Source organism: Mobula birostris, chromosome 1 (assembly GCF_030028105.1).
Source record: "Mobula birostris isolate sMobBir1 chromosome 1, sMobBir1.hap1, whole genome shotgun sequence".
NCBI lineage: Eukaryota > Metazoa > Chordata > Chondrichthyes > Myliobatiformes > Myliobatidae > Mobula > Mobula birostris.
The window spans coordinates 154,726,568-154,753,529 of NC_092370.1; the positions used below are offsets into that span (position 1 = coordinate 154,726,568).

General features: G+C 47.5%; 1 protein-coding gene across 1 annotated transcript in view; it reads left to right on the plus strand.

Annotated features, from left to right (window-relative positions):
- The first annotated feature begins 5,462 nt into the window (after window positions 1–5,462).
- The window catches only part of LOC140192324 (1-phosphatidylinositol 4,5-bisphosphate phosphodiesterase beta-2-like), a 189,757-nt gene continuing 168,257 nt past the window's right edge, over window positions 5,463–26,962 (plus strand). The window contains exons 1-5 of the mRNA XM_072250005.1: window positions 5,463–5,588; window positions 10,378–10,446; window positions 23,014–23,154; window positions 23,899–23,978; window positions 26,147–26,200. Of these exons, the coding sequence (XP_072106106.1) occupies window positions 5,463–5,588; window positions 10,378–10,446; window positions 23,014–23,154; window positions 23,899–23,978; window positions 26,147–26,200 (470 nt within the window). The remainder of the gene's footprint in view (window positions 5,589–10,377; window positions 10,447–23,013; window positions 23,155–23,898; window positions 23,979–26,146; window positions 26,201–26,962) is intronic.

Sequence of the window (26,962 nt, forward strand, 5' to 3'; positions counted from 1 at the left end):
ACCTATGCCATCGGTACCAATATGTACCACGACCTCTGGCTGTTCTTCCTCCCACTGCAAGATATCTTGGACGTGATCTGAAACATCCCGGACCCTGGCACCTGGGAGGCAAACTACCATCTGAGTTTCTTTCCTGCATCCACAGAATCGCCTGTCTGACCCCCTAACTATAGAGTCCTCTATCACTGCTGCCATCCTCTTCCTTTCCCTACTGATCTGAGCCACAGGGCCAGACTCTGTGCCAGAGGCACGGCCACTGTCGCTTCCCCCAGGTAGGCTGTTCCCCCCCAACAGTACTCAAACATGAGTACTTATTGTCAAGGGGTACAGCCACAGGGGTACTCTCTCGTACCTGACTCTTCCCCTTCCGTCTCCTGACTGTGACCCACTTGTCTGTCTCCCATGGCCCCGGTGTGACCACCTGCCTATAACTCCTTTCTATCACCTTCTTGCTCTCCCTGACAGGCAAAGGTCATTGAGCTGCATCTCCAGTTCCCTAACTCGGTCTCTTAGGAGCTGCAGCTCGACACATCGGGTGCAGATATGGCCGTCTGGGAGGCTGGAAGACTTCAGGACCTCCCACATCTGACACCGAGCACAGAAAACTGGCCTCACACACATACTTCCTCCTTTCTGTGAATAACACTGGTAAACCTACCTCGCCTCGTCCCGTTACCGCCTAAGCCCGTTGAGCCAAAGCCCTATCACTCTGCTGCCTCTCACTCAGCTGGCCGCTGGATATGGCGGTCTTCTTTTTAAACCTTTCGCGCTCTACTGGCTGACGTCACGCGCCTGCACAGTCTCACCTGTCTTTTACCCCGAGTAGTAAAAAACTCCCTTCGATCCGAAAAATCAGCTGTTCACTTGCAGCCTTCTTTCTCCAATTAAGGGAGAAAGAGGTGACTCCATTCTATTTTCCAGCAAGCGGGGAGACATAACAAATAAATTGCTGGATTACAATGTTAAAAGTCTGTTACGTCACTTTTTCTGAGCTCTGTGCCTGGAGATCACAAGGATCCTGGTTCCTCAGACATGCAGTAGATGTTCCGACTCACCCAACCACACACGGATCTCCTGTGCTGACACCGACCCTTGATCCGCCTGTCTCCAGTTGCTCGAGATCCTAGGCTTCTGAAACCATGCCAAAATTTTAGGCCGAGACATTGGCATGCCGAATAACGGCTGATTGTGAAAACCTGAGAGTGGGTCCCATTCCCGCAAAGAACGGTAGTCAGCATATAACTCCAGGTCAGGGTCTTCAGAAGAACCCTGAAAGGGAAAAATAGAGATATTAAAGGTGGAAATAGAACTGTTTTCGAATATGGAAGCAAAGGAGTCGCCTTTGGGTGCCACTTCTGGAAGCACTCTTTAGGGCAGGCAGCATCTGTGAAGACAGCGTTTGTAATGTATGGATCTATTTGCTTTAAATTTAATTGACATATAGCACAGAATAGGCCTTCCAGACAGCAATCACCCAGCCTAATCATGGACAATTTACAGTGACCATTTAACCTATCAGCCTTTGGATTGTGGGAGGAAAGCAGAGCACCCAGGGGAAACCCTCACGGTCAGAGGGTGAACTTACAGACTCCTTACAGACAATGGTGGGAGTTGAACCCGGGTCGCTGGTACTGTTCAGCATTGTGCTAACCACTGTGCTTCTTTTAGAAAAATGATGACCCCCCCCCCCAGCACTACGTATTGATTTGTTGTTTACGCATGTGCATTGTTCCCTTCTCTCTCGCTGCAATGTGAATACTCCAGTTAAAGCCATCTCCCGTGTGTGTGCTTTTATTTAATTGATACGTAGTTGTGTACCGACACAATAAACCGGCGATGAGTACAAACCTGAATGTTAGAATTATCACAAACTGCACGGACAGTTACGGCACGATTACAGGATGAAATGGCGAGAATTAAACAGTATGGAGAAGGCCATGACAGACACTGACAAAGGGATGCGTGTGTAACTGCCTGTATTGTACGCAGCGAAAAACGTGCCGAATTTAAAGTGAAAATATTGTGGTGATGGCTTAAGTTGGGGAAGTTGACAAATTTGATAGTGCTAATGAAGGCTGGAGGTTGTATATCGAGAGGTTTGAACTGTATTGTAATGTGAACAATGTGGATGAGACAAAGAAAACCCCATGCTTCTTAGGTTAATGGGTTCTAGAACATACAGTCTCTTATACAACTTAGTAACGTCTGAAAAGCCACCAAGCAAGACATTCGGTGAAATTGTTACAATTTTACAAAATTGCTTGAGCCCTGAACCACTGGTAGTAGCTGAGAGATTTAGATTTTACAAAAGGAACCAGTCAAAGGATGAAAACCTTTCTGAATATATTGCAGAACTGCACAAACTCCTAGTACTGTGACTTTGGAGATGGACTTTCTGATGCGTTAAGGGACAGGCTTGTACATGACATGCATAGCCAAAGCAATTAAAAGTAGCTATTATCTGAAAGAGATCTAATCTTAGAATGGGCATTGACCTTTGCAATAACGTTAGAGACTGCAGCAAAGGATGTAGCAGAACTACAGAAAAGGAGGTTAGAATGTGAAAAGCACAAAATGCCCTGAATGGTGGAAAAGGCCAAAAAATTATCATTGAGCCAAATGAGTGTTGGTTCAAAGAAAAAGTCCACAGACAGTGTCACAGACAGGGTCATATAGAGAGAGTGTGCAAGGCAGACAGAAAACACAACCGAGTGAGAAGTTTCAAACACAACAGTTAAAACTTCATGTATTTAAAAGTGGAAGGCCAGCCCTTTTTGGAATTCTTCTTCTTTGGCTGTCCATCAATTTCGATGTTGACCGTGCTGAGAGTTTAGTCCCTGCTGGCACGTTTATGGGCCACAGACCAGCATTGGATCAGCACTATCTCCCACATTGGTTGCATTTGTGATTTGACTGGCCTAGCACCGAATGTCTGCATTCATGACCTGCTTCATATTTCTTCTGCCTTTTCTCCTCGATAGCTGGGATTGACTTCTTGACAATGCAATGCCAACTTCTGTCCAAAGTATCTTTCTCCCGGGTGTCGACATTCATGTCAGTGTTGTTCATGTGGCACTTGAGCACATCTTTATAGGGCAGCTTCTGACCACCATGCTTCTTCTTTCCTGCATGTAGCTCGTCATAGAAAACAGCTTTGGGTAAACGATCATCGCTCATTCTTGTGACATGACCAGTCCAACGCAGCTGAGAAGCTGTAATGAGCGTTTCTACGCTGACTGTCCCAGCACGTTTTCCACATCTGCTACCCCCTCTTGCCACTTGATGTGTAATATTCGGTGTAAATGCCTGTGTTGTATCTTGGTCAATTTCTTGATGTGCTTCTGATACAACGTCATCGTTTCAGTTGAATAAAGCAGAGATGGCAAAACAGCTGTGTTATGTACTTTGACCTTGGTTGCCATTTTAATGTTGTGGCGAGACCAAAGTCGCTTCTGCAAAACACCAAAGACTTTTGTAACTGAATGAATTCTCCTCCTGATGAGTTGGTGTTGGTCACAGCACTTCCTAAGTATGTGAAAGAATCAGAACATTTCAGTGCACCCAATTGACTGATATGACCAATGGTTGGGTCTCACTGGGACTACACAGAGGAGGAGGCTGGTACAGAAGTTCGGTTTTGGGGACATTAATTCTTAGGCCAAAAAGAGTGGCAGCAAATGAGAAGCAGTCTACAATTTCTTGAATCATAGTAACATCAGTAACAACCAGGGCTGAGTCGTCTGCATACAGAAGCTCTCTGACACATATCTCTCTTGATTTGGTTGAGGCTTTGAGTCTTGACAGGTTGAACAATTTTCCATCTGAACGAGTCCTAATGTACGCACCTTTGTCCAAATTATGGTCCATTATTCCCAAAACTGCAGCAAGAAATAGTGTGAACAAAGTTGGAGCAAGAACACATCCCTGTTTTACCCCATGGTTGATGGTGAAGGCTTCGCTGACGTCTCCTCCGATAGATACTTTGCCAGACACTATTTAAAAGTGGAGGACCAGTACTTTTTGGACATAAATGGTTGAGAAAAATCTAATTAGACTGGCACTCACTCAAATCTCATATTGTGGACATGTCATTGACAAGCAGGGCTTACATGAGTCACAGGAGAAGACTGAAGCAGTGCTACAGGCAGCCAAACCAGAAAATGTGTCACAACTCAAGTGTAAACCACTACCACCGGTTTCTCCCAAACATTGTTACAATGCTGCACCCATTGAACACACTGTTACAGACTGGAGCAAAGTGGGAATGGTCAGTAAGATGTGAAAGAGCATTCAAGGAAACAAAGAGACTAATAACAAGAGATGCACTGCTCACCCATTATGACCCATTCCTGCTCATCAGAGTTGCATGCGATACGTCCCCTTGTGGCATTCGAACTGTTTTGTCACATATTTTGCAAGATGGATCTGAATGCCTGATTGTGTTTGCTTCAAGATCACTCATGAGCCCAGACACAACTACGCACAGATCAACCGAGAGGCCCTTAGTCTATTATGGGGAATAAAGAAATTCCATCACTACCTCTACGGACAAAAGTTTATGCTAGTGACAGATCACCAGCCCCTTGTGTCTGTTTTCAATCCCAGGAAGGGAATTCCAGTGATGACTGCGACCCAGTTACAACATTGGGCACTATTCCTAGGAGCCCTCTCTTAGACGTAGAGTTCAAGGGCACCAAACAACACAGCAACACTGATGATTTGTCACGTCTTCCACTGTTGGCAACTAAAGAAGAAAAGTCTTCATACTGTGACCCAGCAGAAGTGTTCCACACTGCATTCGTGGACCAGTTGCTGGTAACAAATTGTGAAATACAAAGGGAAACAAGGAATGATCTGACATCGTCAAAAATCTATGACATCACCATGTAGTCATGGTAACCCTATGTTCCCAGAGTTCTCGGTGAGACCAGACCAACAGTCAGTATGTCAAAGAATGCTGATATGTGGATCTCATGTTGTGGTTCCCTCTAATCTGTACACCGGAGTGTTAGAGAATCTGCATGAAGGACACCTGGGTACAGTCAAGATGCAGTCTCATCCAGAGCGACGTGTGGTGGCCAGGAATAGATAAACAGATTGGAGACTTGGCAAAAACCTCTTTGGGATGCCAAAAAGTTCAAAATACACCCCCACTGGTACTGTTACACCCATGGGAGTGGCTGTTCCCATGGCAAAGAGTACATATTGACTTTGCTGGTTCATTCATGGAATCCATGTTTCTGATTGTTGTGGATGCTCTTTTGAAGTGGCCAGAGGTCATACCAATGAAGTCAACCACCTCAGCAAAGACTGTTTCTGCTCTGAGACCTACCTTCGCCAGAAATGACTTACCAGAACAAATTGTGAGTGACAACAGACCACAATGCACATCAGAAGAATTCCAACTGTTCATGAAGAAAAATGGCATCAAGCATTTCAAGTCAGCTCCTCACCACCCAGCAATGAGTGGGTTTGCAGAAAGGTTTATCCAAACCTTCAAGAAGTCCATTAAAGTGGTGGACAAGGATGACATTTCTCAACAGCACAAGGTGGACAACTTCCTATTTGTGTATCAGAACTCTGTCCATGTGAGGACAAATCAAACACCAGCAATGCGGCTCATGAGCAGGAGTCTGAGATCTCCTGAACCCAGGCCTCTGGAGGGAAGTGCAGGATAAGCAGTTCAGCCAGTTGCCACATGAAGCAGCAAAAAACTTTGAGATTGGACAGGAATTCCTAGCCCGTGATTACCGAGAAGACAAGCGGACACTGGGTAGGATAGCTACAAGAAATGGACCACTGACGTACACAGTGGATATTGGAGATCAGACATGGAGATGTCATGGGGACCAGATACTGGATGCTCAACCAAAGAACACACCTGAGTGGACTGCATCCAACAAGACGGACACATTACAGTCACGAACATATCTCTCAGTAATGATGTCACTTTCAGCAAAGTGACATGGGAAACTGAAAATGTTGTCTCAGACAAGACACCTGCCAAATCTGATGCCAGTCCACAGGTCCAGAGGCGCTATCCTGAAAGAAACAGAGCTTCACCCAAAAGACTGAACCTTTAGGAATGTGAAGTTAGTTATGGACTGTTATTGTGAAAGCATGTTTATTTGGAATATGGGTTTATGAAAGGGAAATTGAATGTTTTGTACATATACAGTTTTATGGTGCATTAATGTAAAGGGGGAGGAAGTCTATGGATGGATCTATTTATTTTAGATCAATGACCCCCCCCCCCACCCTTTGGCACTACGTATTGATCTGTTGTCTGCGCTTGTGCTGTTATCTACGCATGTGCATTGTTCTCTCTCTCTCGTTGCAATGTGAATACACCAGTTAAAACCATCTCCTGCATGCTTGCTTTATTTAATTGATACGTAGTTGTGCACAGACACAACAGAGTTAACATAAGATGAAATTGCATTGGAGAGTTTCTGATGGGAGGAAATCGCTCTGACACATTAACTTGGTTTCTCTCCCCACAGACACTACCTGACCTGCTGACTATTTCCAGCAATTTATGTTTTTAATTCAGGATTCTGGCATCTGCAGCTATTTTGGCCTTTGGTTGTGTGTTTCCAACGTTGTTACAACACTGTCTCCTCTTCAGCAGAACACTTCATAGGCTTTCAATCCAAATGAAGGGTCTCAAATGAAAATGCTGACTGTTTTTCTGCACAGAGACGGCCTGACCTATTGCGTTCCTCCAACAGCTGTTCTCACAGGTTGTAAAGTGCTTTGTAATGTTTTGGGAAGTTTAAGGGAGTTTTATGAATACAAGTATTTGGTCAGACATCCACATTATAATTTTTCTTATTGCATCTCTAACCCTCAACTTCACTGATAGATTCAACTAAAGCCAAAGAGAATGGAAAACCTTAACCATAGCATCAAGGGGCTTCAGCTTCAGACAGAAATGGTTAACACTGAAGCCAATGTTGTGTCATTTCCACCCTCAGGAAACTGGAGCTGGATTACCGGTAGTTATGCGCTTAGATTTGCAAGGGCACTATCTGTACTGGACCTATCAAAATAAGGTAAGATGTTTCTGTACTTCCCTTCCATGTCTGTCCATTCTGGGGATAAAAGGGAAACTGTTCAAACCTTTGAACAAGTTAATGATTATGCTCTTCTATCTCCATCTTCCTGACCTCAGCATGCTTTACTCAGTCTTACACTTGAAAACTCAAACTTAGAGACACAAGTGACTTCAAATGCTGGAATTTGGGGTATAGCAATCAGCTGGAGGAACTCAGCAGGTCAGGCAGCATCTGTGGGAGGAAAGGAATTGATGGCAGTTTGGGTAGAAAGCCTGCATCAGGACCTATCTACATCTGTGTGGCTGTGTTTCCAAATTTTGTTCTAATCACATGGTGATTTACACAGCTTCTCACTGAAGCAAATAGTTTCTACTGCATCATTTCTAACAATCTGATTTGATCACCTCTCCATCCCCTTATAAGCCATGGAGTTCCTGAGCCTCCTTGGGTCAAGGGTTTCAAAACTGCTGACTTTTGACTGTGTTAACCAGTGAGTTGATTGAGCAGAGATACAGTGATCTGATTAAATTGGGCAGCGTTAATGAGGAGGAATTGAGGGACATGGTAGGCGAGTGAATCTGAGGAATACAGCTGGGTGATCCGAGGGATTCTGTACGCTGCTGAGAGTCTCTGCCTTGTTCTTTCCTCATCACACATACACAATTGCTTTCTCCGAGTTTCTAATATGTAATTCATCGTGAACCATCCAGTGTAGCTATCTGGTAAGGAAGAAAACCCAGGAGAGGTAGGGCTTACTTATCCTTGATCTCATTGGATCTCTCTGAGTATCGTTGCTAACTGTTCTGCCTGTCTCAGATCTTGTTATTTCTGGTCCTTGGTCTCCCTGCCCAACAACAGTGATGCCCGAGTTGATAAACACCTTTGCCATTGAAATGGTGGTTGTCCCACCTGCTGCCTTTCAGCATCGCTTCCCATTCAGCTGCTCCCATGAGCTCTCTGCAAACTCATCTTGTCCTTCAAAACCCAACTCCTGCTCCCTCTCTGAGCCTTGCTTTCACTTATACTTGCTCTTCAGATCTGCTGTCCTCACCCTCCACCTCAAATAAACTCCAATCCTTTAAGCTTGCAAACAGCCCCGTTTCTCTAACCACACTATAATTTAAAACCAATTTGTTTTCTTACTTTCCCAGTTTTCCACAGATGCTGCCTGGCCTGTTGAGTGTTTACACCATTTTCTTTTTTAACAATGAAGGAGGCAATTAAAGCAAATGGTAAAAGGCATGCCATGATGAGTTAGTGCAGAAAAAATAATTACAATGATAATGACATCTTTCATTGTATGAGATCTTTGGCAACATTGTATGAATAATAGGAGTAGAGATAGCCACTTGGCCCTTCACATCTCTCCTCCATTCTATATGATCTTGGCTGATCATTCACTTCAGCACCCTGTTCCCTCCTTTTCCCACTATCTCTTGAGGAATATATTGAATGACTTGACCTCCATTATTTCCTGTTGTAGAGAATACCACAGTTTCACCAATCTTTGGTGAAGAAATCACTCCTGGTCTCGTTTATATCATATACACTGAACTGCAGTTCTTGGTTTTGGAATCTCCTGCCAATGGGAACATCCTCTCTGTAGCTTGTTCATTTAGTTCCTGTAAGAATGTTCTCAGTTCCTGTGAGATCCATTCTCATTCTTTTAAACTATATGCCGAAACAAGCCAGACTGAAAGCAGGGAAAGACATACGCAGCGAAGAGCAGGGCCTGGGGAGTGTTGTTGAGTAGACACCTTGGAGTACGTGTGTTTCATTCTCTGAAAGTGGAAACACAGATAGGATACTGGAGAAGGCGTTTGAAATGTTCGCCAAAAACTTTTGACTATAAGAGTTGGGTGGTCATGGTTCATCTGTACAAAATATTGTCCAGAGCACACAGCATACTTGTGCATTTCTGGTTACCACACTCGAGGATAGAAATGGTACAGAAAGGATTCACAAGGATTTTCCCTGGATTGGAATGCTCGAGTTATCGGGGAAATTGGATTGGCTGGGTCTCTTTTCCCTGGAGTTCCCCGGAGGCTGAGAGATTACACAAGTATAAATACATAATAAGAGACATAAATGGGAGCCTGTGTCTGTTTCCCAAGGTAGACGTGTCTAAAACTAGAGTGCATAGTTTTGAGATGAGAAGGAGGAGGTTTAGAGGGGATCTGAGGGGTTAATATTTCACACAAAGAGTAGCTAGTATCTGGAATGAGGTTATAGAAACATAGAAACATAGAAAATAGGTGCAGGAGTAGGCCATTCGGCCCTTCGAGCCTGCACCGCTATTCAGTATGATCATGGCCGATCATCCAACTCAGAACCCTGTACCAGCCTTCCCTCCATACCCCCTGATCCCTTTAGTCACAAAGGCCATATTTAACTTCCTCTTAAATATAGCCAATGAACTGGCCTCAACTATTTCCTGTGGCAGAGAATTCCACAGATTCACCACTCTCTGTGTGAAGAAGTTTTTCCTAATCTCGGTCCTAAAAGTCTTTCCCTTTATCCTCAAACTGTGACCCCTCGTTCTGGACTTCCCCAACATCGGGAACAATCTTCCTGAAAGAGGCAGGAAGAGTAATGACATCTGGACAGGTACTTGAACGAGAATGCAGGGATAGGCCAGTGGGATTGGTGTAGATTGGCATGATAGTCAGCATTAACAGAGTGGGCTGAAGGGCCTGGTTCTGTCCTATCCAAATCTGGGACTTGTGCACCAGTCATGTCTCTCCAGGAATTAGGTGAGAAAACATACTCTGAAAGATAGAGACACCATGATAGAAAAACCTCCAGTGTGGGCTCTCACAAGGCCTTGGACAGCTGTGGCATGCCATCATCACTCCTCTTTAAAAGGAAGGTCATTATATAATTTGTTTTCTTCATTGAACCAATCTTCAGCGTTTACAGCGTTTACAGCGTTTACAGCGTTTGATCACATAGATCAAACTGCTCTGGTGTACAATTTCCCACTGAACCAACTTGTCCAAATCACATCTGAGCCTCTTTCCATCCTCCTCAATGATCACAGTCCATCCCGATCCTACCCTAATGGCATGTCATCTTTAATTCCCTGATCCAAACTACCATGGCGATAAGGGGGCTCAGCTTGTCACTGGAAATAGATCTGCTTGGTCCTTCACGTATTGCTAATAAGAGATGGCTATGCTTTAGGATTGGGGTCATTGCCTGGAACTCTGCCTTCCACCTCCCACACTGAACTTCTCTGTGTATATGGTTAAACACAATGAAATAATGTACCTTGTCTTCTACAAAGTTGATCGGTGCTTCATGTTGTTTCTTTCTGTAGCAAATCGAGAGCCTGGCATTAACAGATATCCGTGACACAAGAGTTGGCAAGTATGCCAGAGCCCCCAAGGTAAGATCTGAGATGTTGACCCAGGGCACTACAGATGTAGAAAGTCACAGCTAGATAGACTGATGAACAAAATGGCATCTACATGGAGTGGTTTACATGGAGGACAGATGGCAGGAAATGTACTTCAGACTGGAAACTAGAAGGGCTTTGGTATCGTAGTCTTCTTCTGAGGATCTGACGCCTTCCAGCTATAACCTGGAATCTAATGAAGAGAATCAGATAATTTATATATCGAACAACAATGACCATGTACGGAAATGAAGATAATCAGGAATGAAATACAAGCTCCAGTCTAATCACAAGTTTTTTTTGGGGTGGTGGGGGGGGGAAGTGTTTGGGAGGGAGTTTATATTCAGAACTGTTGCTATAAAACACTCCATCCAGGTGACATTCAAGTGAAATTCGGCACTCTCTCCAGATTGGAATCCAACTGATAGGTTTGGGTGTTTTACATAGAGTGGCCTAAACCCACAGGAGAAATGTAACTGGTTGAGTTGCAGTCTGCAGACTAAGTAATTGGGTTGGAGACTTATTAAATACCAAACAGATCTATGCAAGCTATTGCTGAGATGAAAATTATTGAGGGGTTCAAAGGTTTCTATATATAATCATGGAGGAGTGGAAAGAGACAGATTAAGATGTTTGAGGTTAGGGACATACATATTTATTTAGTAGCACTTATCCAGAAGTGAGTTCCAACCTGCAACTGAATTGTCCAATTCTGAGTTGGTAATGGGTAGCCAAGTATAACAATAGTTTGGTGATACGACACTGCAGGTGCTGGAATCTGGAGTAACATGCAAAGCACTGAAAGTATTGAGCGGGTCAGGCAGTATCAATGTTGGGAAGTAGACAGCCAACGTTTCAGGTCGAGATATGCTATTGCTATAGTACTTTGGAAGTATTTGATGGTTATGGGGAGTTTATATTCAGAGCAGATATCAGGGAGGGTTTCATGTTTTATGAGACGTAATTAAAGTGTTCTGGGTGTGATTGAGCTAGGAAAAGTGCAGCAAAGATTCAAAAGGATGTTACCAGGACATTGAATAATGAGGAAGGACGGGATAGGCTGGAGCTGTTTTCCACCGAGCTGAAGATATAAGACCATTAGACATAGGAGCAGAATTAGGCCATTCAGCCCATTGAGTCTGCTCCACCATTCCATCATGGCTGATCCCGGATCCCACTCAACCCCATACACCTACCTTCTCACCATATCCTTTGATGCCCTGACTGATCAGGAAACGATCAACTTCCACTTTAAATATACACTTGGCCTCCACCGCAGTCTGTAGCAGAGATTTGCTACTCTCTGGCTGAAAACAATCCCTCCTTATCTCTGTTCTAAAGGGTTGCCCCTCAGATTTGAGGCTGTGCTCTCTAGGTCTGGATATCCCCACCACAGGAAACATTCTCTCCACATCCACCTAGTCTACATCTAGTCCTTTCAACATTTGGGAAGTTTCAATGAGATCCCCCCACATTATTCTAAATTCCAGTGAATACAGACCCAAAGCTACCAAATGCTCCTCATATGTTAACCCCTTCATTCCCGGAATCATCCTCGTGAACCTCCTCTGGACTCTCTCCAATGATAACACATCCTTTCTGAGATATGGGGCCCAAAACTGTTGACAATACTCCCAGTGCAGCCTGACTAGTGTCTTAGAAAGGCTCAGCATTATCTCCTTGCTCTTATATTCTATTCCCCTTGAAACAAATGCCAGCACTACATTTACCTTCTTTACCACAGACTCAACTGGTAGATTAACCTTCTAGGAGCCTTGCACAAGAACTCCTAAGTCCCTCTGCGCTCTGATGTTTGAACCTTCTCCCCATTTAGATAATGCAGGTAAATAGGGCTACTTCAAGAAGGAACCTTGGTCGGCATGTTCGACTTGGGCTGAAGGGCCTGTTCCTGTGCTGTGTACAGCAACTCTTGGAGTTCACACAGCAGCTTGCAAGTTGGAAAGTAATTGAGCAGTTTATGTAGGTTATGGCTCATCCTGGACAGATTTGGGTGACGTTATGTGTATATGTCATTATCTCAGTCTGATAGTGGAAATCTGTAGAGGGGGAGGAGGAGTAGGGGAGAGAGAGAGAGAAAGGGAGAGACTGTTATATCTGTTCCATCATTCCATATGTTAATTTTTAATCCCAACAGCACTTTCTTGCACTAACCCTATAGACAAGTTAACATGATGGTATTACAGCCCAGGCGTTGCAATTCAGATTTCAATTCCAATGTTCTCTGTAAGAAAGTTTGTATGTTCTTCCTGTGAGGACATGGGTCTTCACTAGGAGCTCCAGTTCCTCCCACAGTCCAAAGACGTACCGGTTATTGGGTTAATCGGTCTTTGTAAGTTGTCTGGTGATTAGGCCAGGGTTAAATAGATAGGATGCTGGGTGGTGCAGCTCATTGGCTGGAAAGGCCAGTTCCATGCAGAATTTCTAAATAAAGAAATAAATAAATGCATTTAGTATGTAAGAAGTGATGGGCGTGCTTTGATTGCACTCAGTGAATGAACCTCGATGATCTGCTTAAGTAGGGAATTCTAAAGATTTGCCATTTCTTCTCATCTCTGTCTAGAATGCCTTATCCCTTAGAGTCACTCAGCACAGAAACAAAGCCCCGGCCCACCAAGTCTATGCAATCCGTTAATTTACCATCTACACCAACTCCACTTACCAGCACTCACTCTGTAGCCTTCGATGTTTAGGTGATTCAAGTGTTCATCTTGATGCATTTCAAACATTGAGTACCTGCCTCCATCAGGCTCTTAGACAGAGTGCATGAGATTAAAACCTCCCTCAGATCTATTTTGAACCTCTTATCACTGACCCTAAACCAATGCTGTCAATGCCTTTGTTATGATGAAAAGTTTCCTGTTATCTGCTCTATCTTTACTTCTGATATGTTTTGTACACCTCTCTCAGGCCGTTCCACTCCAGCAAAAACAAACCTTACTCATAAAACAACACACATAAAAAGTTGCTGGTGAATGCAGCAGGCCAGGCAGCATCTATAGAAAGAGGTACAGTTGACGTTTCGGGCCAAGACCCTTCGTCAGGACTGTCTTTGGAGGTCTCTGGCCCTTGGAGCCACACCTCCTCACAACCCTGATTTCACCCTAACCCAGTCAGTTTAAAATGACCCCTTAGGCTTTGGGCTTTGGGAGGAAACCAGAGGAGCTGGAGAAAACCCACGCGTTCCACGGGGAGGACACTGGGATTGAACTCCAAACTCCGAACTCTGTGATAGTGTCACACTAACTGCCCAATGTTCACTCTTGGACTTGTATACTGAGGGCTCTCTGTTTCCTGGGGCTTCACTATTCACACTGCATGCCCTCATTCATTCTCCCAAAGTGTATCCCCCCACACTTATCGGGACGAAACCCCATCTGCCAGCGGTGTCTCCATTTTACCAGTTGATCACTATAATCCCATAGCCTACAATTATTCTCCTCGCTACCAGTAATGCTACCAGTTTTCGTGTCATCTATAAACCTCCTCCCCGCACATCCAAATCGTTACAGTATATAACAAATGGTAAGGACCCCAGCACCAATTCTTGTGGTAAATTGCTGGTCACAAACTACCAGTTACAAAAACAACCCTTCACTAGCACAATCTGCCTCCCTATTACCAAGCCAACTCTGTATCCAATTTTCCAGCTTGCCCTGGTCTCCAACCTTTTGGATCCACTTTTCCATGTGGGAACGTGACAAAGGTGACACCAGCTCACTAACTCACCAGTACATTTTATTTCTGAACTCCTTTTGAGACCGTGACCGATGGATCTAGATACCCTAGCCACGGGAAATGTTAATTCTGCATCTACCCTCCTAACCCGAGAAGAATTTTGTACATTTCATCTTGGTCACCCCTCATTCTAGGCTCAGTCTGCATAACCTTTCCTCACACGACAAACCCCCCCACCCAGGTGTCAGCCTGGGAGACCTCATGTCTGCGAGTAGTTTCTTCCTCAAGGAGAGAGCAGACTCAGATGTTGGTGTGTGACCAGGCTTCAGGTAAAATTTAGCTCATGTCAGACACCTGAGTGTTTCTGCACCGCCTCCGAGCTCCTGGCCTCCAGTCCTGTCTCTGAGAGCTTGCGTGTTCTCCCTCTGGCAGTCTCACTCCTCCCAGGAATTCCAGTCTTCTCTGACATCCCAAGCAAGTACCGGGGGGTTGCTGTAGGTTATCCTGAGTGTGCCAGTGACTGGTAGAGTCTGAGGGGAATTGATGGCAATGTGAGGAGAGTAAAATGTGACTAGTGTTGATGATCAGTGTGAACTCGATTTCCAGCATCTGAGGTCTTTGTTTTATTTTCAACTCTCTATATTTGTTTGAATCTATGAAATTATCTTTGAGGGTTTTGGAGGCTTAGTTATTGAATATATTCAAGAGAATGGTGGATTAACACTAAGGGAAGTGGTGCTCGGGTAAAAGGTCAGCCGTGGAGTGACTGGTTAGCGGCATGAGTTGTCAGGCGGTGAATGGCCTGCTCCCGCTTCTCGTTCCATTAGGTGCACAAAATGGCTGGAGCCTTCAACCATAGGATCTTCGGATCAGCGGAAGAATTGAAGGCATTTATAGTGGGAAACATGTGAACTTTCTTCACATAAGTTAACGACTGAGATATTAACTATGACAGACATTTGAGATTAAATTGGATGTATGTTCTAAGAAACATTGAGTTATAGCAAACATTATGGAAAAAATTTTGTCACTGGGAGGAAAAGGGAGTTAGGGGCTATGACATTTTAGACTTACAATAGCAATTATTTTTCCTGCAAAAAATTTCAGCAATAAAGGTGCTTTGTTTGGTTACCACAAGCTAATAATACTTAAGGCTGTGCATGACATTTGTATCATTGAATAATTGTCAATAGGAGCAATTGCCTTGTCAGTTTCCAAAGCAATGTTCTTAAGTAGACTCTCGTGGTGAAATTGTTAGCTGGTGTCTGTTACAGTGGGGCTAATTCTTGATCCAAATCACATTATTACTAATTCAGTCAGGGTCAGGTATTCTTTAATGAATCAAGCCCACTATATGCATTACAACAGAACAACCTGTAAGGCACTTAATGTACGTGCGATCATTTGCCTTCCTCAGTGAGGACTATTTCACATAACAGGGGGTGTGTTGCCCTATAGACATTTCTATATTTTGTGCTCATTAGAATTGGCCACCCTCGTAAAAGCATTGAGGCTCCCCAGGAACACAATGTTAAGCAGAATACCATAACAGAGGGTGGCATGGTAATGTAGTAGTTAGCTACCCGCCACCCAGGTTCAACTCCCTCTGCTGCCTGCTAGGAGTTTGCACATTCTCCCCATGACCGCATGAGTTTCCTCCGGGTACTCTGGTTTCCTCTCACAGTCCAAAGGCAGCTCATTGTAAATTGTCCACAGGGTTAAATTGGGGGTTGCTGGGTGGCTGGGAGGCTGGGAGGCTGCGAGGCTGGGAGGCTGGGAGGCATGGCTTGAAGCCCCAGAAGGGCCTATTCTGCACTGTATTTCTATACACAAATAAACAGGAAATGTGAGCTTTCCCTTCTCTGACACTCAACATCACATCAGTCAGCACCATCTTGCTTGAACAAAATGCAAGGCAGCATCACCCTAAAGATGTGAACTGCTTCACTAGTTGATGGAGAAGATCCTGAGAGGCAGGATTTATGAATATTTGGAGAGGCATAATATGATTAGGAATAGACAGCATGGCTTTGTGAAAGGCAGGTCGTGCCTTATGAGCCTGATTGAATTTTTTGAGGATGTGACTAAACACATTGTTGAAGGTAGAGCAGTAGATGTAGTGTATATGGATTTCAGCAAGGCATTTGATAAGGTACCCCATGCAAGGCTTATTGAGAAAGTAAGAAGGCATGGGATCCAGGGGGACGTTGCTTTGTGGATCCAGAACTGGCTTGCCCACAGAAGGCAAAGAGTGGTTGTAGACGGGTCTTATTCTGCATGGATGTCGGTGACCAGTGGTGTGCCTCAGGGATCTGTTCTGGGACCCCTACACTTAGTGATTTTTATAAATGACCTGGATGAGGAAGTTGAGGGATGGGTTAGTAAATTTGCTGATGACACAAAGGTTGGAGGTGTTGTGGATAGTGTGGAGGGCTGTCAGAGGTTACAACGGGACATTGATAGGATGCAAAACTGGGCTGAGAAGTGACAGATGGAGTTCAACCCAGAGAAGTGTGAAGTGGTTCATTTTGATAGGTCAAATATGATGCTGTAACGGTGTGCTACACACAGCGCTAGAATAACCACACGGAGTCGGTGAGTTGGAGTTGCGATGAAAGAGGTTTATTCAAACTTCGCGGCCTGCTTTAAAGCCTTCCCGTTCCCGCCCTCCCTGGGCGGGACTGCTGTGGGGAATGCATATCCCCAGACCCTTTCCGCGAGCGGGATTTTCCCCCTGCTGGTGAAGATGACCTGGCGCCCCTTTTGGGGCCGGCCTCTGCCTGCGCGCGCTGTTTCGTGAGCCGGTTCGTGTGTGCTAGAAAGTGGGTCGCCACATAACCCCCCCACCCCCCCAGAACCGGCGATACTTCCCCCAATGTCCACAGTCTGGATCGGCCTCTGTTTGAGAGGTCTGCCCCTGCGCCGCGGTGCCTGAGACTGGACCGGCTGCGCCAAGTCCACATGGGCCGGTTTGAGTCGGTCCACTGTGAATACCTCCTCTCTCCCCCCAATGTCCAGCACGAACGTGGACCCGTTGTTCCTGATCACCTTAAATGGCCCCTCGTAGGGCTGCTGTAGCTGTGCCCGGTGTCCGCCCCGTCGTACAAAAAGAAACTTACAGTTCTGCAGGTCTTTGGGTACGCAGGACGGGCTCTGTCCGTGCTGTGAAGTGGGGATGGGGGCCAGGTTACCGAGCCTCTCCTGTAGTCTGTCCAGGACTGCTGTGGGTTCTTCCTCTTGCCCCCTTGGGGCCGGTATGAACTCTCCTGGGACTACCAGAGGTGCACCGTACACCAACTCGGCCGACGAGGTGTGCAGATCCTCCTTGGGCGCTGTGCGGATTCCGAGCAGGACCCAGGGAAGCTCGTCCACCCAGTTAGGCCCCTCCAGGCGGGCCATGAGAGCCGACTTCAGGTGACGGTGGAAACGCTCTACTAGTCCGTTCGACTGTGGGTGGTAGGCAGTTGCGTGGTGTAGCTGTGATCCTAAAAGGCTGGCCATAGCCGACCACAGGCTGGAGGTGAACTGGGCGCCCCTGTTGGAGGTAATGTGGGCTGGTACCCTGAAGCGGGCTACCCAGGTTGCGATCAGTGCTCGGGATTCGGAGGTGGTGTCGGTGAGCGGGACTGCCTCTGGCCATCTGGTGAACCGGTCTATCATAGTTAGGAGGTACCGCGCTCCTCGTGACACTGGCAGGGGCCCCACGATATCCACATGGATGTGGTCGAACCTCCGGCGGGTGGGTTCGAACCACTGCGGCGGAGCCTTGGTGTGCCGCTGCACCTTGGCCGTTTGGCACTGCATGCACGTTTTGGCCCATTCACTGACCTGCTTACGCAGCCCATGCCACACGAACCTGTTGGCGACCAGCCAGACGGTTGTCCTGATGGAGGGGTGCGCTAAGTTGTGAATGGACTCGAAAACCCGCCGGCGCCAGGCTGCTGGGACGACAGGGCGGGGTTGGCCGGTAGCTACGTCACATAGTAGGGTCCTCTCACCTGGGCCTACGGGGAGGTCTTGAAGCTGCAAACAGGAGACTGCAGTCCTGTAACTGGGGATCTCAGCGTCTGCCTGCTGTGCCTCTGCCAGCGCTGCATTGTCCACCCCCTGGGACAGGGCCTGTATGGTCGGTCGGGGTAGTGCGTCGGCCACGACATTGTCCTTTCCCGAGACATGCCGGATGTCCGTCGTGTACTCGGAAATGTAGGACAGATGTCGCTGCTGGCAGGACGACCAGGGGTCGGACACCTTCATGAACGCAAAGGGAAGCGGTTTGTGGTCAGTGAACGCAGTGAAGGGCCTACCTTCTAAGAAGTACGTGAAATGCCGGATTGCCAGGTATAGTGCCAATAGCTCCCGGTCAAAAGCACTGTATTTGAGTTCGGGTGGTCGTAGGTGTTTGCTGAAGAACGCCAGGGGTAGCTAGCGACCCTTGATGAGTTGTTCCAGCACTCCACCGACCGCTGTGTTGGATGTGTCCACCGTGAGGGCAGTAGGAACGTCCGCTCTGGGGTGCACTAGCATTGCGGCGTTTGCCAAGGCTTCTTTGGTTTTAACGAAAGCGGTTGCGGCCTCTTCGTCCCAAGTAATGTCCTTGCCCTTACCCGACATTAGAGTGAACAGGGGGCGCATGGTTCGGGCTGCTGAGGGGAGGAAACGGTGGTAGAAATTCACCATACCCACGAATTCCTGCAGGCCTTTGATTGTGTTGGGTCGGGGGAAGTGGCGGACCGCGTCTACCTTGGCGAGCAGCGGGGTTGCCCTGTCTTTAGTAATCCTGTGGCCCAGGAAGTCGATGGTATCGAGTCCGAACTGGCATTTGGCTGGGTTGATTGTAAGGCTGAATTCGCTCAGGCGGGAGTAGAGCTGGCGGAGGTGGGACAGATGCTCCTGCCGACTACTGCTGCTATGAGGATGTCGTGCAAATAGATGAATGCAAAGTCCAGGTCGCGTCCCACCGCGTCCATTAGCCGCTGGAAAGTCTGCACGGCATTCTTTAGACCAAACAGCATTCGGAGGAATTCGAAAAGTCCAAACAGGGTGATGAGTGCTGTTTTGGGGACGTTGTCCGGATGTACCGGGATTTGATGGTATCCCCGGACGAGGTCTACCTTGGAAAAGATCCTTGCGCCGTGTAGGTTTGCTGCGAAGTCTCGAATGTGCGGCACAGGGTAGCGGTCTGGAGTTGTAGACTCGTTCAGCCTGCAGTAGTCACCGCATGGTCTCCAGCACCCCCCCCCCGTTGCCTTGGGCACCATGTGCAGGGGGGAGGCCCATGGGCTGTCGGACCGTCGTATGATCCCCAATTCCTCCATCTTCTTGAACTCCTCCTTCGCCAGTCGGAGCTTGTCCAGGGGAAGCCTTCGAGCACGGGCGTGGAGGGGTGGTCCCTGGGTCGGGATGTGGTGCTGTACTCCGTGTCTGGGCATGGCTGCCGTGAACTGCGGTGTCAGTACTGATGGAAAATGCGCCAGGACCCTGGTGAATTCGTCGTCGGACAGCGTGATGGAGTCCAGGTGTGGGGCTGGCAACCTTGCTTCACCCAGGGAGAACGTTTGAAAAGTCTTGGCGTGGACTAATCACTTCCCTTGCAGGTCGACCAGCAGGCTGTGGGCTCGCAGAGAATCCCCCCCTCAGGAGTGGTTGGGCCACGACGGCCAGTGTGAAGTCCCACGTGAACTGGCTGGAGCTGAACTGTAGCCGCACAGTGCGGGTGCCGTAGGTTCGTATTGTGCTGCCATTAGCGGCCCTCAGGGTGGGTCCCAGTTCTCTGTTGCGGGTGTCGTAACTCTTTGGAGGTAAGACGCTGATCTCCGCTCCGGTGTCGACCAAAAAGCGGCGTCCCGACTGCTTGTCCCAGACGTACAGGAGGCTGTCCTGATGGCCAGCTGCCGTAGTGATCGGCGGCGGCTGGGCCTTGGCGTTTCCCGGCAATTTACAGGGTGGTCTGCAGCGGCGGGCCTCTGTGCCCCACCGCTGGTGGTAGAAGCACCATTGTTCGTTGGGCTCTGCTGCCGGGCCTGGCCTGGTCTGTCGTTGGGCACGCGGCTTGCTGATCTGTGCAACGGACGCCCCTCTCTCTTTCCTGGTATTCCACAATACATCTGCTCGGGCCGCCACCTCCTGGGGGTCGCTGGAATCTGTGTCGGACAGCAGCAGGCGTATGTCCTCGGGCAGTTGCTCTAGGAACGCCTGCTCAAACATGAGGCAGGGTTTGTGTCCTTCAGCCAGGGCCAGCATTTCGTTCATTAATGCCGATGGCGGCCTGTCTCCCAAACCATCCAGGTGCATTAAGCAGCGTGCTCGTTCGCGCCGTGAGAGTCCGAAAGTCCTTATGAGCAGGGCTTTGAATGCTGTGTATTTGCCGTCCTCCGGGGGCAACTGTATAAACTCCTCAACTTGTGCAGCTGTCTCCTGGTCGAGGGAGCTCAGCACGTAGTAGTAGCGAGTGGAATCGGAGGTTATCTGTCGAATGTGGAATTGAGCCTCTGCTTATTCGAACCACAGACGGGGTCGCAGCAGCCAAAGGCTTGGCAGTTTTAATGAAACTGCGTGAACAGATGCAGCGTCGGTCATCTCTGGTCCAAATATCATTTGGGCTGTCGGGGTCACCAATTGTAGCGGTGTGCTACACACAGCGCTAAAATAACCACACGGAGTCGGTGAGTTGGAGTTGCGATAAAGAGATTTATTCAAACTTTGTGGTCTGCTTTAAATCCTTCCCGTTCCCGCCCTCCCTGGGCGGGACTGCTGTGGGGAATGGATATTCCCAGACCCTTTCCACACGCGGGATTTTCCCCCTGCTGGTGAAGATGGCCTGGCGCCCTTTTTGGGGCCGGCCCTCTGCCTGCGCACGCTGTTTCGTGAGCCTGTTCGTTGGTGCTAGAAAATGGGTCGCCACAATGGCAGAATATAGCATTAATGATAAGGCTCTTGGCAATGTGGAGGATCAAAGGGATCTTGGGGTCCAAGTCCATAGGACACTCAAAGCTGCTACGCAGGTTGACTCTGTGGTTAAGAAGGCATACAGTGCATTGGCCTTCATCAATCGTGGGATTGAGTTTAAGAGCTGAGAGGTAATGTTACAGCTATATAGGACCCTGGTCAGACCCCAGTTGGAGTATTGTGCTCAGCTCTGGTCGCCTCACTACAGGAAGGACGTGGAAACCACAGAAATGGTGCAGAGGAGATTTACAAGGATGTTGCCTGGATTAGGGAGCATGCCTTATGAGAATAGGTTGAGTGAACTCGGCCTTTTCTCCTTGAGAGGTGACCTGATAGGGGTGTATAAGATAATGAGAGGCATTGATCGTGTGGATAGTCAGAGGCTTTTTCCCAGGGTTGAAATGACTTGCATGAGAGGGCATAGTTTTAAGGTGCTTGGAAGTAGGTACAGAGGCGATGTCAGGGTTAAGTTTTTTACGCAGAGAGTGGTGAGTGTGTGGAATGGGCTACCGGCGGTGGTGGTAGATGCAGAAACGATAGGGTCTTTTAAGAGACTCCTGGATGGCTACATGGAGCTTGGAAAAATAGAGGGCTATGGGTAAAGCCTAGGTAGTTCTAAGGCAAGGACATGTTTGGCACAGCTTTGTGGGCGAAGAGCCTGTATTGTGCTGCATAGAACATAGAATAGTACAGCACAGTACAGGCCATTTGGCCCACAATGTTGTTCCAACTCTTAAACCCTACCTCCAATATAACCCCCCACCTTAAATTCCTCCATATACCCGTCTAGCAGTCTCTTAAGACTGCTAGCAGTCTAGCAGTATGTTTTCTATGTAAGTACAGCAAGCAATTACTGTACCTCAAATTGCCTCACTGGCCTGGCCAACAGTGAGAGAGGATAGGGGAGTTAACACCCTCTACACCACGCACCTGACTCAGAAGTTCAATTTCGAGCATCGGGAGAAGTAGCCATTCAAGAGAAAGGGTTTCTGGTGAGATCTTGCAGGATATTGGCATACAAAGGGGTGAGGTCCTGCAGAGTGAATAAAGGGAGCTAGGAGAGACGTTAAAAGCAGGAGGTCAAAAGTATCGATCTCTGGATTACTCCCAATGCCGTGTGCGTGGGGACAGAAGTAGACGGAAAGTCAGACAGGCAGCTGGTGCTGGGGGCACAGAGTCACCTTCGTGGGTCATTGGGATCTCTTGTGTGGTGGAGGTGAACTGTACACCCGAACTGGAGGGAGACCAGTATCCTGGCGAGGGAGGGGTGGACATGAGGGTAATGACCAGCGAATAATCAATGAGAAACTGACTGGACACTTGATTGGTTATGATCCGCAGGGCGGTTGGGGTGGGGTGGCACTCTGCACACAGTGGGCATTCCCTCTGTCTGTGTGCGGGGAGAGGGCGGGGTGGGTGATGTGTCTGTGTACGGGGAGGCTGCTCTCCCCATGGTGAGTGTTTCCCAGTATATGGGCCGGTTAATTCCTCGCGTCCATCGACATCGAACGGCAAATCACTCGTGATGGAGCTGAACGGAGAATCTGGTGGGTAGCCCCTGGGCAGGCAGGGCGAGGTGATGCCTGGATGAGCACGATTGACATGGTTTGCATTTGCATAAGTAGCCGGATGTTCCCAGTGTGTGGACACAGCTGGAGCTTGCAGGAAAATAAGCTTCCTCAGCCAGCTGGTCCTGGCTGGGGATGTTGTGTCCCTGCTCTGCACGTATGTTATCTCTTCCTGCCTGTTGCCAGTTCGCCTCTGCTACCACCTGAGCAGAGACTGGCACGTTCCTCATCCAGCCAATGCCCAGCCCACACCTGCTTCAGGACGTACAACCCCAGGGCCTGTTCTAGTTTGAATGACCCATCCTTATCCCATTTTTGTTTCCTCTCCACCACCCCCCACCACTCACAGAATCCTAAAATCCGTGAACTTTTCGACGTGGATAATCCCAACTCGAACTTCTACACTAAGTGCCTGACCGTGGTGTCTGGCCAGGATTTTCAGAGCTTGGTTTTTGAAAATTTTGTTGCTTTCAAGGCGAACGTGGTGAAGGTAAGTGTCTGCAGATTCACTGGGCGGGTGCTGGTTGGGCAGAGATTGCCCGCCACCTGCTCGACCCTGCACCCTCACTCTACTAGGGAAGGCGGTGGGAGCCAAGGAACTCCTCCTCCCAAGGTCAGAGCAGCGGCCTTTGTTGGGGCGGGGGAGCGATGGAGGGGGCGAGGGGTAATGGAGGTGAGGGTACGGTGATGGAGAGGCTGGGGTTAATAGAGTGACAGGAAGGTGTGTGGGTGTTGGTGGGTGGGGTTGTGACAGTGCGGCTGGGGCTGAGGGAGGGCTTGACTGAGAGATGGATGGATGGATGAGGGGTGATGGAGGCAGGTGAGGGGGAGAGGGCTGTGAGTGAGTGAGGGTGACGGAGGAGGTAGGTTGATAAGGGTGTGACCGTGAGTGGGGTGGGGCTCTGACGGTAGGACTAGGGGGTGACAGTGGAGTAGTGAGAGTGAGGGGGTGGGGATGATGGAGTGATGGAGGCAGGGTGACTGAGAGGGGTGGGGATTGTGAATGAAGGGGTGTGCTGATGGAGTCAAATTGATGAGCTGCCATTTCAGTTCCCACTCTCCAAGGGGAGGCTATTTTGATAAACTGTGCCTACAACTGGGAAGCAAACACAATGGCTACTTCACATCTCCTGGCTTGTGTCTGGTTATGGACGACCGGGGTTGGTGTGTAGCGGGGTGTAGCACTGGCTACCGGCTCTCCAGAGCTCCACCTGATCTTTCTTGTCCTGTTTAGGACTGGGCAGCGGAAATCCTGAAAATCGCTATCCATCCTCTGACCCACAATGCCTCGAGATTATCCACAATCAACAAAATGTGAGTGTGACTCCAGAGCTGGTGCAGAGGTTGGATTCCTTCTGCCGGAGCAGCTATACTGTTCCTAGTCAGTACGGTGTGGGTCATGGAGGGGAGCCTGTGGGTAGTGGCATTGCCCTGCCCTCTCGGAGGTGGTGGTCAGAGGTTTGGGAGGGTCTGTTGGCGTAGCCTGGGTGAGTAGCTGTGGTGTAGCCAGTTCTCACCGCAGACATTGGGCACCAGCGGTGGACGGGGTGCCATTTGAGCTCCTGCTTTGTGCTGAATGGTGTCGTTTGTTGAGAGTTGCTGGAACTGCAACTCCAAGTGGACGCTGAGACCTACAGACTCACTTTCAAGGACTCTACAATCCTTGTTCTCAGTATTATTATTTTTTATTTGGACAGTTTGTCTTCTTTTGCACATTTGTTGTTTGTCAATCTTTGTCTGTTTACGTGTATTTTTGTGAAATTCTGTTGTCTTCCTTTTCTGTAAATGCCTACAAGAAAATGAATCTCAAAGTTGTATTTCAAGCCATCAGAGCATGAGACACAGGAGCAGAACTAGGCCATCTGGCTCATTCAATGCTCTGTCATTTCATCATGGCTGATTTATTTTCTCTCAATCCCATTCTCCTCCCATAAGCTTTGACACCCTTACCTATCAACCTCCACTGTAAACATACCCAGTGACTTAACCTCCACAGCCGTATGTGGCAATGAATTTCACAGATTCACCACCCTCTGGCTAAAGCAAATTCCCCTGTACTAAAGGGACATCCTTCTATTCTGAGATTGTCCCGCCCGAGAATAGGCACTCCTACCACTGGGAGCATCCTCTGCGCATCGACTTTGTCCAGCCCTTTCAATATTCGGTACATTTCAATGAGATCTCTCTTCATTCTTCTAAACTCCAGCAAGTACTGGCCCAGATCCATCAAATGCTCCTCATATGTTAACCGTTTTATTTCCAGAATCATTCTCATAAACTTACTTTGGAGCCTGTCCAATGCTGGCACATTCTTTCTTGGGCAAGGGACCCAAAATTGCTCACAATGTGGTCTGACCAATGCTTTACAAAGCCTCATCATTACATTCTTGCTTTTATATTCTAGTCCTCTCAAAATAAATGCCAAAATTGCATCTGCCTCTCTTACTACTGTCTCAACAGGCAAGTTAACCTTTAGGGAATCCTGCAGTTGGACTCCCAAGTCCCTTTGCAACTCTGATCGCTGAATTTTCTCCCCATTTAGAAAACAGTTTGCTCCTTTATTCCTTCAGCCAAAGTGCATGACCACACACTTCCCTACACTGTATTCCATCTGCCATTTCTTTGCCCATTCTCCAAAGCTGTCCAAGTCCTTCTGCAGACTCCCTGTTTCCTCAGCACTTCCTGCCCCTCCATCTCTGTATTATCTGCAAACTTGGCTACAAAGTCAACAATTCCAATATCCGGATCATTTTCATTCCATGTGAAAAGTGCAGGAGCAAAGAGCGACCACGGTGGGAGACTACCTGTCACTGGCAGCCAATGGAAGAATGTGGTTATATATATATGCACTTTGGGATAAATTTAATTTTAACTGTTAAGCTTTGAAATGGAGAGTGTTCAGTCACACTCCTAACTTGTGCCTTGAGGATGGAAGAGCCTTGGGATGTCAGGAGCTGATAAACTCCCACAGGAGAGTCAGCCTCTGATGTGCTCTCACATCCCCAATACCTGCGTGGCAGGTCCACTCAGCTTCAGGTTAGTGGCAACCCAGAATGTTGAGTCTGACGTGGAATGATAAGCATTTGTGAGGTTCAGTGACGGTACCTATTGCAAGCTCCTAACTCTCAATCAACATTTGCGGCCAGCTAGCACAACCATCCAACTCAACCCAGGCTCCAACTCTGCGTTCTGTGTCCAGTCATCAACTTCCAGTCCATTTCTTTCGTGCACCAGGGAAAGAGTGTAATCGCATTACAATCAAGGTGGACTTTACTCAATAAAACCAATCACATCAACTTGGGTGCACCACAGTTCCTAACTTTTGAAACTACTCTTTCAAACCCTTTCACCAATGCTTTTGTAGGAAATGAATTTGTGACCTTCATAAAGGGTGTGAGATGCAAATGAAATGCCTGATGTGATTTGTATGCGATCCAGTCCCAGATAAATGGATGATTTGCTTATATCAATCTACTCTGCAGGTACACAAGGATAAAAATATTTGTCAATGAAGAGAGAAGAATCCCAGTTAAAAAGTACGGTAACAAAACAAAAAAAAAATATTATGGGCTGGCACAGCTGCAAACAGTGGTGTAGGATTAGGGGACAGGACAGTGGTGTAGAGTTAGGGGACAGTACAATGGTGTAGGGTTAGGAGATGCTGATGATACAAAGATTGGAGGTGTAGTAGACAGTGAGGAAGGTTTTCAGAGCCTGCAGAGGGACTTGGACCAGCTGGAAAAATGGGCTGAAAAATGGCAGATGGAGTTTAATACAGACAAGTGTGAGGTATTGCACGTTGGAAGGACAAACCAAGGTAGAACATACAGGGTAAATGGTAAGGCACTGAGGAGTGCAGTAGAACAGAGGGATCTGGGAATACAGATACAAAATTCCCTAAAAGTGGCGTCACAGGTAGCTAGGGTCGTAAAGAGAGCTTTTGGTACATTAGCCTTTATTAATCAAAGTATTGAGAATAAGAGCTGGAATGTTATGATGAGGTTGTATAAGGCATTGGTGAGGCCGAATCTGGAGTATTGTGTTCAGTCTTGGTCACCAAATTACAGGAAGGATATAAATAAGGTTGAAAGAGTGCAGAGAAGGTTTACAAGGATGTTGCCAGGACTTGAGAAACTCAGTTACAGAGAAAGGTTGAACAGGTTAGGACTTTATTCCCTGGAGCGTAGAAGAATGAGGGGAGATTTGATAGAGGTATATAAAATTATGATGGGTATAGATAGAGTGAATGAAAGCAGGCTTTTTCCACTGAGGCAAGGGGAGAAAAAAACCAGAGGACA